The 15,144-nt window shown below is 42.4% G+C and overlaps 2 protein-coding genes across 5 annotated transcripts; one reads left to right on the top strand and one right to left on the bottom strand.

Moving 5' to 3' along the window:
* Positions 1–697: 697 nt before the first annotated feature.
* Positions 698–8,333, top strand: fbxo32 (F-box protein 32). 3 transcript variants are annotated; one of them, XM_061673937.1, is made up of 9 exons: positions 698–949; positions 2,282–2,400; positions 2,611–2,660; positions 2,744–2,836; positions 4,577–4,670; positions 5,861–6,088; positions 6,180–6,349; positions 7,046–7,189; positions 7,311–8,333. In XM_061673937.1, exons 1-9 carry the CDS (start codon positions 837–839, stop codon positions 7,398–7,400), a joined length of 1,101 nt encoding a protein of 366 aa, XP_061529921.1. In that variant the 5' UTR covers positions 698–836; the 3' UTR covers positions 7,401–8,333. The 3 variants fall into 3 exon arrangements, with proteins under 3 accessions (XP_061529921.1, XP_061529924.1, XP_061529923.1); XM_061673940.1 differs by having other exon boundaries at positions 698–966; XM_061673939.1 differs by having other exon boundaries at positions 699–949; positions 5,904–6,088; positions 6,167–6,349.
* Positions 8,334–8,676: 343 nt separating this feature from the next.
* prelid3a (PRELI domain containing 3A) lies at positions 8,677–14,261 on the bottom strand. 2 transcript variants are annotated; one of them, XM_061675561.1, is made up of 7 exons: positions 14,015–14,261; positions 12,828–12,996; positions 12,657–12,746; positions 10,053–10,123; positions 9,870–9,972; positions 9,620–9,694; positions 8,677–9,516 (listed from the first exon to the last, which is right to left on the bottom strand). In XM_061675561.1, exons 1-6 carry the CDS (start codon positions 14,044–14,046, stop codon positions 9,635–9,637), a joined length of 525 nt encoding a protein of 174 aa, XP_061531545.1. In that variant the 5' UTR covers positions 14,047–14,261; the 3' UTR covers positions 8,677–9,516; positions 9,620–9,634. The 2 variants fall into 2 exon arrangements, with proteins under 2 accessions (XP_061531545.1, XP_061531546.1); XM_061675562.1 differs by lacking the exon at positions 9,620–9,694.
* Positions 14,262–15,144: the final 883 nt, after the last annotated feature.

Genomic DNA, 15,144 nt, shown 5'->3' with positions numbered 1-15,144 from the left:
TTTATCACTAGCAATGCTGTATCAATTAACCTCAGTCTGCTCTTGTGTATTTTCTTCATTTATTATAGTGATTATAATCCCTCATGAGGAAAGTCAACAATGATTGATCTGTTATGAATATTATTTGAATCAATAGTGTGCTCCAAAAAAAAAAAAAAAAACATCTTGCTTGGGCCATGTGAACGAAGAACACTTCCGCGGTCATCAGCAACAACTCACAACACCTGGCCCCAGCGGTCATATAAGTATCCTTTACAATTGTGAAACAACTCTAGGAAGGGATGTTTATTTATATATTTATTATCTTTTTTTTTTTTAAAGAAAACGTTTAACGCAGTTCAAGTGAAATATGTGAGTCCCTTCGTTTTTAATTGAGCAGCTTTGAAGTTAAACAGTAATTGCTTGCTTGTGCTGCCAGCTGCCTGAGACGGTTACGTAATGATCTCCCAAAGCGGCTCGAGCCTTGGAAGAAAAATGGAAGAAAACTGGTTCTAGCGTCTTTCCGCCTAATATTTCTGACCACGCGTACTTGGTGTCATCAGGGCGTTCGTACGTGATGCGGCCTTACCCGTGTGTGTTTCTTTTCCGCGACGTTTTGCCACGCTCGAGTGGATAAACAAAGCCACGTGCTGCAGGGAAGTTTCCGAGGTGGGCGGGGCCAGCGTGCTTCCGGGAGCATATAAAAAGAAGCTGCGCAATCACAATAAACCTTCAACAGCAAGTGTCGTCAACGAGCAACGCCGTCAGTGGGTTTTTTTGTTTTTAATTTTTAAAAAATTATTTTATTCGATTTTTTTTTTTTGCAGCATATTTGCTCGATCCCAAACCAGCGAAGGATGCCATTCCTCGGACAGGACTGGAGGTCCCCGGGACAGTGTTGGGTTAAGACCGAGGAGGGATGGAAAAAGACAACCGTGGACGAGAAAAACAACAACATCTCCGTGGAGAGGTTTGTCATCAAAATGCGTAAGCAAAACGTCACCACGTTTGAAATATATGATGGAAAAAGTCAGAAGTGACATATTGAAGCAAGCGGCATGCAGTGCACCAAGTATGCTTTCCTTCTCGCTGGTCCTTTTGTTCTGATGTTTCTCTCCTTTGTTGCTAATCGCTCATCTATTAATAACCCCTACAAGTGAGCGGATTAACGCCGGGTGAGTCACTTGAACAAACTGACTTGACTTCCTTGTGTCACAAACAATTTGTCTTCAACGTGACAACATCCTGAATGCAATCCAGATGTTTTTATTTTTATTTTTAATTTTTATAATGTGTACGTTAAGAACATGGGCCAAAAGTGAAGCTTCCTAAGAGTGTATGGTGAAATACAATGTTTCCCAACCTTTATTAAGCCATATACATATTTTACTTACAAAAACTCAAAAGCACAGCACCGGATGCAAATGTCACAAAAAAAAAGAGGATACACAGGTGAATTCTGAACCTTCGACCATCTAGTGCAGCGGTACTCAAACTCTTTACACAAGTACCACCTGCGGAAAATGTCTGGATCTCCAAGTAGCACCATCATGACAAACATTAAAATACACTACTGTAGTTGGCCCAAGTGTTCATAAAAACATAGCTTTTATTCTTAAAGTAGAATGGTTATCGTAAACCGCTATAACGTTATGCACAGTTTGAACATTAAACATGTCTCTTAAATATTGGGGGGGAACTACTAATATAATGATTCACTTCAAATGTATTGCACATAAACATTAAATAAAAATTGTACTTGGATACATTTTTAAAACCAAATCGTTCTTGAAGATTAAATGCATATGTGTGTGCTTAAAAGTTAAATACAACGGACCTTCAAAACATACACTAATCGAAAATGGTTCTGTTACTGGGTTAAGAAAGTTTAAAATAGGCTGTATGCGCAGCTACAAGCATCATTCTAATGTTTGCTTTTATTTCACATTTTAAGTTTGGATATAATTCAGTGATTATTTCACATACCACTAGAGGGAGCCTGAGAGAGTCACTAGTGCAATAGCATTTAACACATTCACTGCCATTGACGGCTTTAGAAGTCAAATATCCATGTTAACTGGGAAGACTCGCAGTGCATGAGTTAATGTTCTGCCTGTCACTATACGTCACTGGCACAGATGAACAAAGACGTGACAGCAAGACGAATAAATGGTTTTCTGACCAATTAATTGAATTTAGATAATTTCCCATGTCACACCTGAGCTTTAACGGCACGCTAATGTGCCACGACGCGCGTTGAGAATCACTGGTGTATTAAACGTGTTCTTTGTGGTTTTCGTAGCTTCTGCAAAGCCGAGCATGAGTGTTTCAACAAGGAGAACTTGCTGCTTTCTCTCAGCTTTGACATGGCTGCCAAGAAGAGGAAAAAAGACCTCATGAACAACAACACCAAGGTCTCATGTGAGTCACTCACCACCATCTGACTGATTGTATCACGATTAAGTATCTGTTATTGTTGAGTCTAGCATTATTATGTCAATACAAACTCCAAGTTAGCTTCCAGTCATAGATTGGCAGGAGATGCGCACAAAGTTTTTTTAGCGTTCATTTCCCTCCATGTTATGAACTCTGTTTCAGGCCACTAATACAAACATTGGTGCTTTCTCACAGATTTCCACAGGGAAAAGTGGATTTATGTTCATAAAGGAAGCACCAAGGAGGTAATGTATAACCTTAGCTGCCATAAGATTTTGTCAACTGCGCAGGATTGCAAACTAATACCTTGTTAATTAAATTCTCTCAGCGCCACGGCTATTGTACCCTGGGGGAAGCCTTCAACCGCTTGGATTTCTGCAGCGCCATCAAGGACACGAGGAGGTTCAATTATGTGGTCAGAGTGAGTCCTCGTTTCACTGTCCACATCTTTGTTTGTTGACGTGTTTTGAAGTAGCCACAATGAAGGGGTTAAAGCTTAGAGGGTGTGTGTGTGTGTGTGTGTGTGTGTGTGTGTGTGTCACTTATCAATACTCTGCAGACAGTGCTGATGATACTGACGTAGCCAGTGCATGTTTGTGTGCGTGAGTCATCGCAGTTGATGCTAATCGCAATGGAGGTGGTGGTGTTGAAATTGTCTCCCCAAAGTAAAGTAGCACCAAATATCGTCCCCCCCCCCCCCCATCAAGGATCTCCTCACTGATGTTAACTTTTCCCACATGTAACCCCACGTGAGCTGCATGTGGGCTTATCTACGCAGTGAGGTGAGACCCCTCCTCACAGGCCGCGTGAAACTAGACATGGTAGTTGTCAGGTGATTCTGACTCCCCCGCCTGCCCCATAGTGTGACTCACACCTTGTGGTGTGTTTTGCCCTTGCTGTCCGCATTCACTATATCCTTTCTGTAAAAAAAAAACAAAAAATTTCATTATTCAACAATGTATTATGACAATAATCATGAGTCCTGTACTTGCCATTTTCACTTTCACTAATGAAATGGAGCTTTCTGCAGATAATAGTCTGTGTGTTTTGGAATGACTTTTTAATGTAACCTCCCGGGCTAACAAGTAGTCCAGTGCCGTAAGCCGGTACAACATTGTCTGTGTAACACAATCGTCTATTCTGAACGCACCGTCCTGGGTCACCGCTTTCCTCTGTGTACGTCTGATTGCTTCATTTCACTCCGACTCACTACAACAGATCAAGTTCTTTGCTGAGAGACATTCAGTGGGTCCCCTCTTATGTCACGAGAGAGAAATGGAGGTAACTGCATGGAGAGAGAGAGAAACATTAGGGTGGATCTCAATTGGTATTATATAATAGCAAGCGGTCTTCCTAATACCGTCTATGTTTGTGGAAAAATGTAAGGTGAGTGCCAGGCTATGAAGTGCAGTTTCGTGAGCCACGGGTGCTAAAAGTAGATACGGAAACGCACATTGTTCTGCCCGGCTGCTCTACAAAGTGAGCAGCGCTTGATGAGCTGCTAAAAGACGAAGGTCATAGGATTAGGCTGAAGGAATGCAGCTGGAAGGAATGCAAAAGGCAATAAGACGCAAGCAGACCAGCTTAAAAATGGGCACGAGGTTTGAGGATGAAGAAACCAGTACTTCAGTACTGTACTTTATGTACAGTACCTTTTTAATGTAATTCACTTCATTAAGCACCTTGGCAATGGGGGCAGTTTCTCCTGTGGTCCTGCAGCTTCTCTGTTTTACGACGTCCAAGGTCAAACATGTTCTTCCATGATGTCACCTCATGTGTTCCATGCCAATCTGGTACGTGCTTGTGTGCTTGAAAACTAACGGTGATAACCACACATGCACACTCTGAATAATTCACTTGACAGGATCAGTATGCAAGTGATTAAAGCTTGTTTTGCAAAGTTTTTGGGCTTCCCAGGCTGTGGGCCAAATGCTTCCCAGCAGCTGCTGTCCCCCTGAAAACATTCATCAATTAATTTCAGCCCAGGTGGATTGCAGCCAGACTGTGCTCATCAGGAGTGTTTGTGTTTTGTGTTTGTGTCTTTACTTAAGAACGTGGTATAACAAACCTTGAGTAACAAATCAGTGGAACATAGTCTCTCAGCAGACAGCAGTCAATTTATGCTCTTTTCTCCCCTCCCCTCTCGCTCTTTCTGTTCAAGCTCCTGGAGCTTATCGCCAAGTCGCAGCTCCCCTCACTCAGTGGCGTGGCTCAGAAGAACTACATGAATATTCTGGAGAGGGTGGTGCAGAAAGGTGAGCCTTGTCACACTTCTCATGAAAGTAGTTTATAACAAAACTCTGCATTTAGGTTGTTTTTTTTTTAAAACTCCAACCCCATCAAACAGCTTGGGATAAACCGCAACACAGATTATGTTCATGTTCTTGTATGAATGAATGGACAAAAAAAATCCTACAGAAGCACTCCAAAGTCCTGTAGAGAGTCTTCCCAGAAGTGTGGAAGCCAATTTGCTTTAGCTACAAATGGGGTACCTGCTACTTAAGGTCATCTTTCATAATAATAATAATAACCTGTTGATGTAAGGGTCTTATGTCCCAACGATGGTCTATATAATGGTTTTGATACACATTGAACCCTCTGTTTGCCAGAGATGGGTACTGAGCCCTGTCGCGAATAGCGAAAATCTGAGTAATTGAATCCCCGCCCCCCCTAAAAAAAAAAAGTTTGTAATTGCCTCTAGATGCCACAAGATGGTGGCAAAGCACTACTTGGGTCCAAACGAAACACCTCAACTTACTTCAACATATGTCCTTGTCACCAAGATTGCCACCAGAGGGCAATACTGTTGTTGCTTAGGCCGAATCTAAAACAACAGCGAATAGGTGAGTTTCCAAAGAATAACTGAGTATAGGTTAAAAAACGAGATGGCTCTGGAAACCACACTGTAAACCAAATACTGTTTAGAGTTTGCGCTTTTATTGAGCTTGTTTAGGTGCTGTTATGAAGCACCCTGGCCAGACATTCATTCAATCATTCATCTTCCGTTCCGCTAAGCCTCACTAGGGTCGCGGGCGTTCTGGAGCCTATCCCAGCTATCTTCGGGCGAGAGGCGGGGTACACCCTGAACTGGTCGCCAGCCAATCGCAGGGCACATAGAAACAAACAACCATTCGCACACACATTCACACCTAGGGGCAATTTAGAAATGTCAATCAACCTACCATGCATGTTTTTGGGATGTGGGAGGAAACTGGAGTACCCGGGGAAAACCCACCCAGGCACGGCGAGAACATGGCAAACTCCACACAGGCGGGGTCGGGATTTGAACCTCGGTCCTCAGAACTGTGAGGCAGATGTGCTAACCAGTCGCTGGCCAGACATAACCGCACAAAATCACTCCACCGCCACGCCATATGAATGTACATGTCTTTTAATCATGAGCATACTTTTTGTGATTGTGAGCAAATGTTTAATTTGTCCAAAGTTAGTGACCGGTCTCTAATCGCTCGTCAAAACTCCTGCCGCAGTGCTCGACGACCAGCAGGACGTGCGTCCCATCAAAGAGCTGCTTCAGACGCTCTATCTCTCGCTGTGCGGTCTGGTTCAGGACATGGGCAAGTCTGTGCTGGTGGGGAATATCAACATATGGGTGCACCGCATGGACAATATCCTGCAATGGCAGCAGCAGCTAAACAACATCCATATCAACAGGGTGAGACGTTGCTGGTTACATTCACAGTTCTGTTTATATAGGTTAGAAAAAGTGCTAACTTTGTTGTGGCCCTTTCAGCCAACATCAACAGGCATGACGCTGATGGAGCTGCCTGCCAGCCTGCAGCTGAACATCATGCAGCGTCTTTCGGATGGCAGGGACTTGGTCTGCCTGGGCCAAGTTTGTCCAGAATTGGGGGGCCTTGCTGAGGACCGCCTGCTTTGGAAGAGACTCTGCCAGTACCACTTCACAGACAGACAGGCATGTGGACATGTGGCTCATCTGTAAACGTACTACTTCAGTGGGCAGGGAATTTAATCCTAATCATGAAAATACATTCACCAGACATTATACAGTATTGGGTACACAGTCTCAAATATTACACATTTAAAAATGGATATTATATTTAAAGAGAGCGTCCATTGGACTGGTGTCATCAGGGGAGACAGCGTTGTACAGCTGAGTATCTTCAGCGTAGCTATGGAAGTTCACTCAGTGCCTCCTGACGACTGCCAAGGAGGGAGCATGTACAAATTGAATCAATAAGGGCCTAAAATCGAACCAGAAGGCACACCACTTTATGTCGAGGAGCATGTATCTATGCTTACCATAAAAGTTCTGTGAGGTAGGATAAAAAACATTTGCATGCAGCACCAGAGAGGCCAACCAGATATTTGTGTCTGTTTAAAAAGAATGGTGTGGTCTACTGTATCAAAAGCAGCACCTAGAGCCAGCAGAACAGACTCCATTTGTTTATTGTAATTACGATTACCTCTAAAAGTTTGACAAGGGCAGTCTTGGTGCTGTGTTGTACCCTAAAACCAGACTGGAACTTTTACACTTAAAACCCTGCTTACGAAAATGTACTTGATAAGCCAGTGAGTTAGAATATTTGGCAAAAAAATAAAAATAAAACAATGTTGTGATGATTTTTAAAAAGTGTTGTTCCTCTTTTAGATCCGAAAGCGTCTGATGGTGTCAGACAAAGGTCACCTGGAATGGAAGAAGATGTACTTCAAGCTGAGTCGCTGCTATCCTCGCCGAGAGCAGTACAGCGACACTCTGCACTTTTGCTCACACTGTCACATCCTTTTCTGGAAGGTATACACATTAGTATTTTTATCTTGTGCCTAAAATGTATGACTATGACTAATGACAGTATTTCGGTGACTTGAGACTGAAGTCGAGGCAGTATTTCAAGTGTCATTCTTTACCACAACAGGACACAAATCATCCCTGCACTGCTAACAACCCAGAAAGCTGCACCATGGCCCTGTCCCCTCAAGACTTCATCAACCTTTTTAAATTCTGATGCGCTCCCTCCCTCTGAAAGAGATGAGCTGCATGTACATAGTGTACATTAACATGTATGTTTTGTTTTATCGATTCCGGCATGTATATTCAGATGAGATCAGGCAGTGGGACATATATGCAATTGAGATTTGTTTACGTTTTTAGGTAAGAGGCTGTCATTGTTAAGTGAGTGAAGGAGCGCTCAGGAATTTTGGAGCAATCATCCTTGAGCAAGAAGTGGGAGCAGTAGAAGTGAGGAAATGCAGTAGTTTTAGTTTGTTGTTGGTTATAGTTGATTTCAAGGCAGGAATTTGGTAGGTTATTCATACGAGTAAATATGTAAAATGATTATTTTATATTGTATTGTTATAGCTGACCACATTGGGAGTACAGTGTTTAAAGCACAGAGGGTATGGTTTGGTTTGGCACTGCTATTACTGGAGGCTTCAGTACTGACGAGAAATCAAATGGAAGCGACCGGGTGTAAATGCACCATGTTTTGTTTTTTTTAATTTACTTTTACACTTTTATAAAGATTTGATGCATTTTTTAATGTCTTCATTTTCTGCCGTGGCTGCTATTGCAATTGTTTATGACTGAGATACGTGCAACTTGGTGTGCCTTATTGCAAAACTTGAAACTGGTACATTATTCCAGATCCTGATGCTGTTTAATGATTTTGAACACAATCGTGTATTTTCTTAGATACCAAAGAATATGTGGAACATTTTTTTTTTTTTTTAATTTTATTATAAAGCCTCCTGCATTTTAAAGCATCATGCTGCGTAGTTATTAAAATTCTGGTTAAGTAGCTCAGCTTGTCTAAATGGATTTTGAAAGAACTGCAGTCATATCCAGACTTAATCTTAGCACTGCTCTACCAATTGTTGTACATGCTATGCAAAGCATTCTGTAAATGTCTGTTATGTCAATAAAATGTTTACTTTCAAAAGCACTTTGTATTTATTCAGCAGTCTTCTCGTCTTTGGTTTCCCCCATTTCTTGGGACAGTGCAAAGGGGACTAGCGCCCTCTTCTGGATACATTCAGTACATTCTGAAAACCTCAAGCTATTCGTGCCATATGGGAGAAAAGTGTTCGCATTGTACACTTACTGCATCTGCAGTACGTCAGCATGAAATTTCCGTTTCATGGAAAATAGCCACGAAAATATGGCTGCTATAGAAAACAGAATTGACATCCTGCTCTTCATGTAATCCTTATTGCAAATGTTAAGTTACAAACAATGGATTCATTTGTTGCAACAGTTGTCATAAACAACTTATTAGCAGAGAATGTGAATAATGTCATAATTTACTGTTTGTACTAAATTTTTAAAGTCTCGATAATTAGTCAATATTAGACCTGTTCAGTTCTGTAACACCGTGAATCTCCCCCCAACAATCACACTTTGTTGGACTATAGTGTTGTTCTCCACGCGTACAAAGGCATGAGGGTTTAGTGATCACTCACACACACAGGCAGCATTATGAGGCCGACTGGTTTTCGGAACTGCACCCACCCTCCCACATAACTTCGATCTCAGTTGCAAAGAGTTTGAGGTTCCACTGCCTGACGATGCATCAAAAAGGAGCTGCTGTTCTGTGGTAAAGTGAGCAAAAACCTCCATTCCCATCGGAGAACGCAACGCTAAATTAAACCCTAGCTACCATGCCACTTAATTCCTCTTACAGCATGCAAAATACATACACTTTAATACATCAAAAAAACATTTTTTTCCCCCAGAGGACTCTTACCACCTGCAAGAGAGGTTTACCGTTCCTAGTTATTGATACTTGTATCTACAAATCACAACCGCATTGGTCATCCCCATTAAGTATCATTCATAACTCCAGAGGGAGAGAAATACGAGTTAAACATCAAAGTCGAGCATGCTCCCAAATGGATGGTGCCAAAAACAGGGGCGCCCTTTTCAGTAGTTAGTTCCAAAATCTTTTTCTGTTGGATCAGACGTTGTTGATTGAGCATTCAGTTGCTCCCATTGGATCCACAACTCTGCCAGTGTCAATCTTGCATGTGCATGTACTCCACAAGTAAGCCCGTGTGTGGTGTGAGAAGTCCACAAAGACTCCCCCGTGCATTAGTCCGAAGCACTTGCTATACGGTGTGGCATTCCTGCAAATGTCAAGAGTTAACAGTTAGGTGAGCAAGAAAAAAATAAGACTATCGTACTGTACATGCCGTTTATCAAAGGAGGAAAAAAGTGGCTCAGGGTTACCAGAGTTAGTCAATGTCAGAGAGTAATGTTTTCTCTTTCAGAGTTCTGAATAATCCACTCAATAGCATCCCAACCCTAAAGTGCCACAGAGAGAAAGGACAGATTAAAGGCCAGACATAGTAAAGCATTAGATGAAGTCAAGCAAAAGACCCTGACAGCAGCTGGACGAGGAAATTTCATCTTAACGTGCATGCATGTGCGTGGGTGTGCGTGCACGTGTCTGTGTGCGCGCGCTTGTGTGTGTTGTTACCTTCCTGGCATTAGCAGACATTCTCCTCGCCATCATGCCCTCCAGGTAGCTGCTCAAACTCACTCCTTTCACGGTAATGATGGCCTCTTGCGTCAGGATGGTACTGTGGAGCACAAGAACGGTACAGCAAAATGTATCAAAAGACACCGAGTAATTAGATGGGAATGGAAAAAATCAACTTACACCTCGGGGTTGTCTGGGTGTGGCATGTAAACGAGCCTCTCATCCACTGATATCAGGTTGGTAAGAGTAATCTGCGGGAGATGGCAAACACGAACTTCAATTTGAATGGAAGGAAGTATTTCAAATTTAAATGACATGATTTCCTCAAATCCGAGCCTGCACCCGACTGGATGATCGACATCATGCCGGGTGCCTTGTCCACTTGAACAAATAGTAAGTGTTCCACCTCAAATAGACACCTCCCTTTTTCACCAAAGATGTGGTAGACATCTTTACCACAAGAGATTGCATCTGTAAAGCTGACATTTAGGTGGACTTAGAAACTGCCTCCCCAATAGACCTTCCCTAATGTTTGTAAACCACAGGCACCAGGGTACTTCCGAGTGGCAGAAAGTGATTACGTGCCGACAGAAAAAAAAAATTCAAATTAATCAATCGGAATCTGTGGATGTCGTAAGTAGTTATACAACGAAGATCACATGACTGTCAAAATGGCTGATCTGTATTCATATCATTATTGTTTGGGGGTTTCATTGACTGGGGGTTAGTGGTACTAGCTGACAGAGCTGTACGAATAACCCAGTTTGCCACATATTGTACTGTAGATTAGAGCCTGGCAAATGATCCAATTTCACTTCATTGGTCCGAGAACTATATCCATTTACTGCAAATAATGTACAACCCCGATTCCAATGAAGTTGGGACGTTGTGTTAAACATAAATAAAAACAGCTGGGACGGGGTCATGTTTACCACTGTGTTAGATCACCTTTTCTTTTCACAACATTCAATAAACGTTTGGGAACTGTCGACACTAATTGTTGAAGCTTCATGGGTGGAATTCTTTCACATTCTTGCTCGATGTACAGCTTCAGCTGTCTCCGTTGTCATATTTTACGCTTTATAATGCGCCACACATTTTCAATGGGAGACAGGTCTGGACAGCAGGCAGGCCAGTCTAGTACCCGCACTCTTTTACTACGAACCCACGCTGTTGAAAAACGTGCCGAATGTGGTTTGGCATTGTCTTGCTGAAATAAGCAGGGGCGTCCATGAAAAACACATTGCTCCGATGGCAGCATATGTTTCTCCAAAACCTGCATGTACCTTTCAGCATTAATGGGGCCTTCACAGATGTGTAAGTTACCCATGCCGTTGGCGCTAACACAGCCCCATACCATAACAGATGCTGGCTTTTGAACTTAACAGTCCGGATGGTTCTTTTCCTCTTTGGCCCGGAGGACACGACGTCCACGATTTCCAAAAACAATTTGAAATGCTGTACTCGTCGGACCACGGAACACTTTTCCACTTTGCATCAGTCCATCTTAGATGAGCTCGGGCCCGGAGAAGCCGGCGGCGTTTCTGGGTGTTGATGATAAATAGCTTTTGCTTTGCATAATAGAGTTTCAAGTTGCACTTAAGGATGTAGCCCCGAACTGTATTTACTGACAATGGTTTTCTGAAGTGTTCCTGAGCCCACGTGGTGATATCCTTTACACATTGATGTCGGTTTATTGATGCAGTGCCGCCTGAAGGATCGAAGGCCACGGGCATTCAATGTTGGCATTTGGCCTTGCCGCTTACATGCAGTGATTTCTCCAGATTCTCTGAACCTTTTGATGATATTATGGACCGTAGATGATGAAATCCCTAAATTCCTTGCAATTGTACGTTGAGGAACATTGTCCTTAAACTGTTTGACTATTTTCTCACGCACTTGAACACAAAGCGGTGAACCTCGCCCCATCTTCGCTTGTGAATGACTGAGCAATTCAGGGAAGCTCCTTTTCTACCCAATCATGGCACCCACCTGCTCCCAATTAGCCTGTTCACCTGTGGGATGTTCCAAACAGGTGTTTGATGAGCATTCCTCAACTTTCTCAGTCTTTTTTGCAACCTGTCCCAGCTTTTTTGGAACGTGTTGCAGCCATAAAATTCTAAGTGAATGATTATTTGCTAAACACAATCAAGTTAATCAGTTTGAACATTAAATATCTTGTCTTTGTAGTGTATTCAATTAAATATAGGTTGAACATGATTTGCAAATTATTGTATTCTGTTTTTATTTATGTTTAACACAACATACCAACTTCATTGGAATTGGGGTTGTATCTTTGGTAATCAATCGACAGTATGCTAGTGACAATAAAAATTTTTATTGTGCTCGACCTCAGCACAATAAAATGCTAAGGTCGAGTTAACCTGTGTATCCACCTATTTCCAGTCACACAACAGAATAATAATATAAATATAACAATAGGGCGGAAGGTGGATGACTGGTCTGCCTCACAGTTCTGAGGACCCGGGTTCCAATCCGACCTCGCATGTGTGGAGTGTGCATGTTCTCCCCGTGCCTGCTTAGGTTTACTCCGGGCACTCCGGTTTGCACCCCCCCCCCCACAAAAAAAAACAAAAAACACGCATGGTAGATTAATTTAAGACTCAAAATTGCCCGTAGGTGTGAAAGCGAGTGTGAATGGTTGTTTGTTGATGTGTTCCCTGTGATTGGCTAGCAACCACTTCAGGGTGTACCCCGCCTCTCGCCCAGAGTCAGCTGAGATAGGCTCCAGCACGCCCGCGGACACACGGCCAATGATCTTACGTTTGTTGAGCACAGTTCCATCTTCTTCTCCTCAGGGTTGACTATGGAGTGTTCCTTCACATATGTCTGCAAGTGGTTGGTTCCTAGTATCTACAAAACATGAAGTGACAATCAGCACACGCCTTTTCGCAACGACCGTGAACTGAGCATGTTGACGGCATGACAACTGACCGCTCGTACGATCGCCGGCAGGCCCCACTCAGTGCTGAGGAGTCGATGGCTGTGCAGGCGTCCTTCTGCGTCCAGGCGGCGCTCCAACACATCCACGCCCACCACGTGCGGATTCATCGGATTAGGGTACTTCCTCATGGCGGCCTTGATCACCGTCTCCCAGGGGTAACTTCACACAAACAAGTACCTTTCCTCAAACTTTTTTTTTTTTTACCAGGCCATGGGCCACTTTAGCTTCACCCAAGGAGATTCAACTGATCGTGTCAGAGAGGTATTCATTTGACAACATGCTTACTATTGTGGTTGTAGTTTGTAGGTACGCTTCTAATATTTTGGTGACCTTATCAAACCTCATGATAAGGGCAGAATTTTCAAAATACTACCGCTCTCTGTGTGTTGCATTGCACTTTCCTAAGAACAGAAAACAATCAATCATTTTTTTAAAACTGTATTCAGTATATAATGAGTGAGCTATGTCCAGTTGACTGCGGGCGAGGGGCTGGGTACACCCTAGACTGGTCGCCAGCCAATCATAGGGTACATATAGACAAACAAACATTCGCACTCAGCTCTATGGACAATTGAGACTTTTCAACAACGCTAACATTCATGTTTTTGGAATGTGGGAGGAAGCCTGTAGAAAACCCACACAAGGACACGGAGAACACGCAAACTTCACACATGGGAAGGCCTGAGCCATCCATCCATTTTCTATACTTCATATCTTCACTCCCCTATCTCACCTGACTTTGGGCTAGGTACACCCTGGACTGGTTGCCAGACAAGCGCAGGGCACATTTCGACCAACCGCTCACACTCACATTCGCACGTATCTGGACAATTTAGTACACCATACTGCCCAAGTAATAAACATACTGTATTGTTAAATGAATACAGGTACTGTATTTGGGTACAGTTCATATAGACTAGGCAGTTGTGCCGAACTCAAAGTTGTGGCCTGTGAGGGTATACAGTAATACCTATAAAATAAAACAGGAACACGTGGTCATTTACTTGCGGTGTTCTATTGTGAGATCATATATTTCTTTCCATTTTTAAAAAAAAAAATTTTCTGTGAGTCTCCTCAACTCTCACATGACATCAGTGAGCTGTCTAATTTTTAGGTAAAATTCTTAATATATATATATATATATATATATATATATATATATATATCTCAACAGTACCTGAAAGCATGCTCTGTGCTCCAAATCTTCATGTTTCTAGCGAGAGTAGTGACGATGTCTCTTCTGACGAGCTTCAGAGGACCATGTCCCGCTATGGGGATGATCAGTAAGTAAACTGGGGCCTGGGACCACCACCATCAGTTCAGTGCGTCCAGATGCTCTTTTTCCTCCGAGCACCAATGCTAAAGAAAAAACAAAAAACGAATCATCCCGTTCCCCGAGAGACGGGAGTAGGAGGCAGGGAATGTGTAACCTACGCGTATACTTCAATGAGGAGGAGGAAAAAAAAAAACGAGGCGCAAAGCCGGCCCAAGGGTTGTCGCCATCAAACGTAAAGTCACCCTAGACGCTTAAGTCGCGTTCGGATTTTCAAAATAAAACAGTCTGGTGGCCTACAAATTTGGTTCATGTGCTCTAACTGGTGGTAATGTAGCATGAAGTAGTGCATTTGCAGCAGTAAAAGTAACATTACAATGGAATATTTAGATACAGTATAAGAATTTAACCCTTGGGCAGCAGCAAGAGTGACCGAGTTGTTTGCACGCCTGCCTCACAGCTTTGAGGTTTGGGTATTCGAAATCCGTCTCCTCGTGTGGCGTTTCCATACAGTACATGCTCCAGGTACTCCTGCTTTGTCCCACATAACAAAAACATGCATGTTACATTGGGGATGAGCAAACGTCTGTGCTCAAGGACCACATTTGACTTTTAAAACAGTCATTGGCCAGCGAGTCATTAATAGATGAGTTAAAAAAAAAATGAAAAAAAGTTAAAATGTGTATGTAAAATAGTTACATCGGATAGTAAGATAATTATGTGTTATTATTATTATTTGTTATTATTTGAATTTATAATAAAAACAATGTTCAATGAACATGTGAGATTGTTAATTGTAGCGATAATTTTATTTTGTTTACAAACCAAACATTTATTTAGATAAACGAATAATAATAATAACTACAAAATGAATAAATGCATTTTAGCAAAGCAAATCCAGGGGGAAAACAGCTAAATGAATGTAACAAACGTTACAGGACTCCTTATAACGCAAATGCTTAAAGAATAGAGCAGGCCACTATTGAAATTAGATGGATGGAAGTTTTATAACGAATCGCCAACGAAATATGTTT

The sequence above is a fragment of the Phycodurus eques genome, chromosome 4 (assembly GCF_024500275.1).
Source record: "Phycodurus eques isolate BA_2022a chromosome 4, UOR_Pequ_1.1, whole genome shotgun sequence".
Lineage (NCBI taxonomy): Eukaryota > Metazoa > Chordata > Actinopteri > Syngnathiformes > Syngnathidae > Phycodurus > Phycodurus eques.
This window is presented reverse-complemented; position numbering and strand designations above follow the sequence as displayed.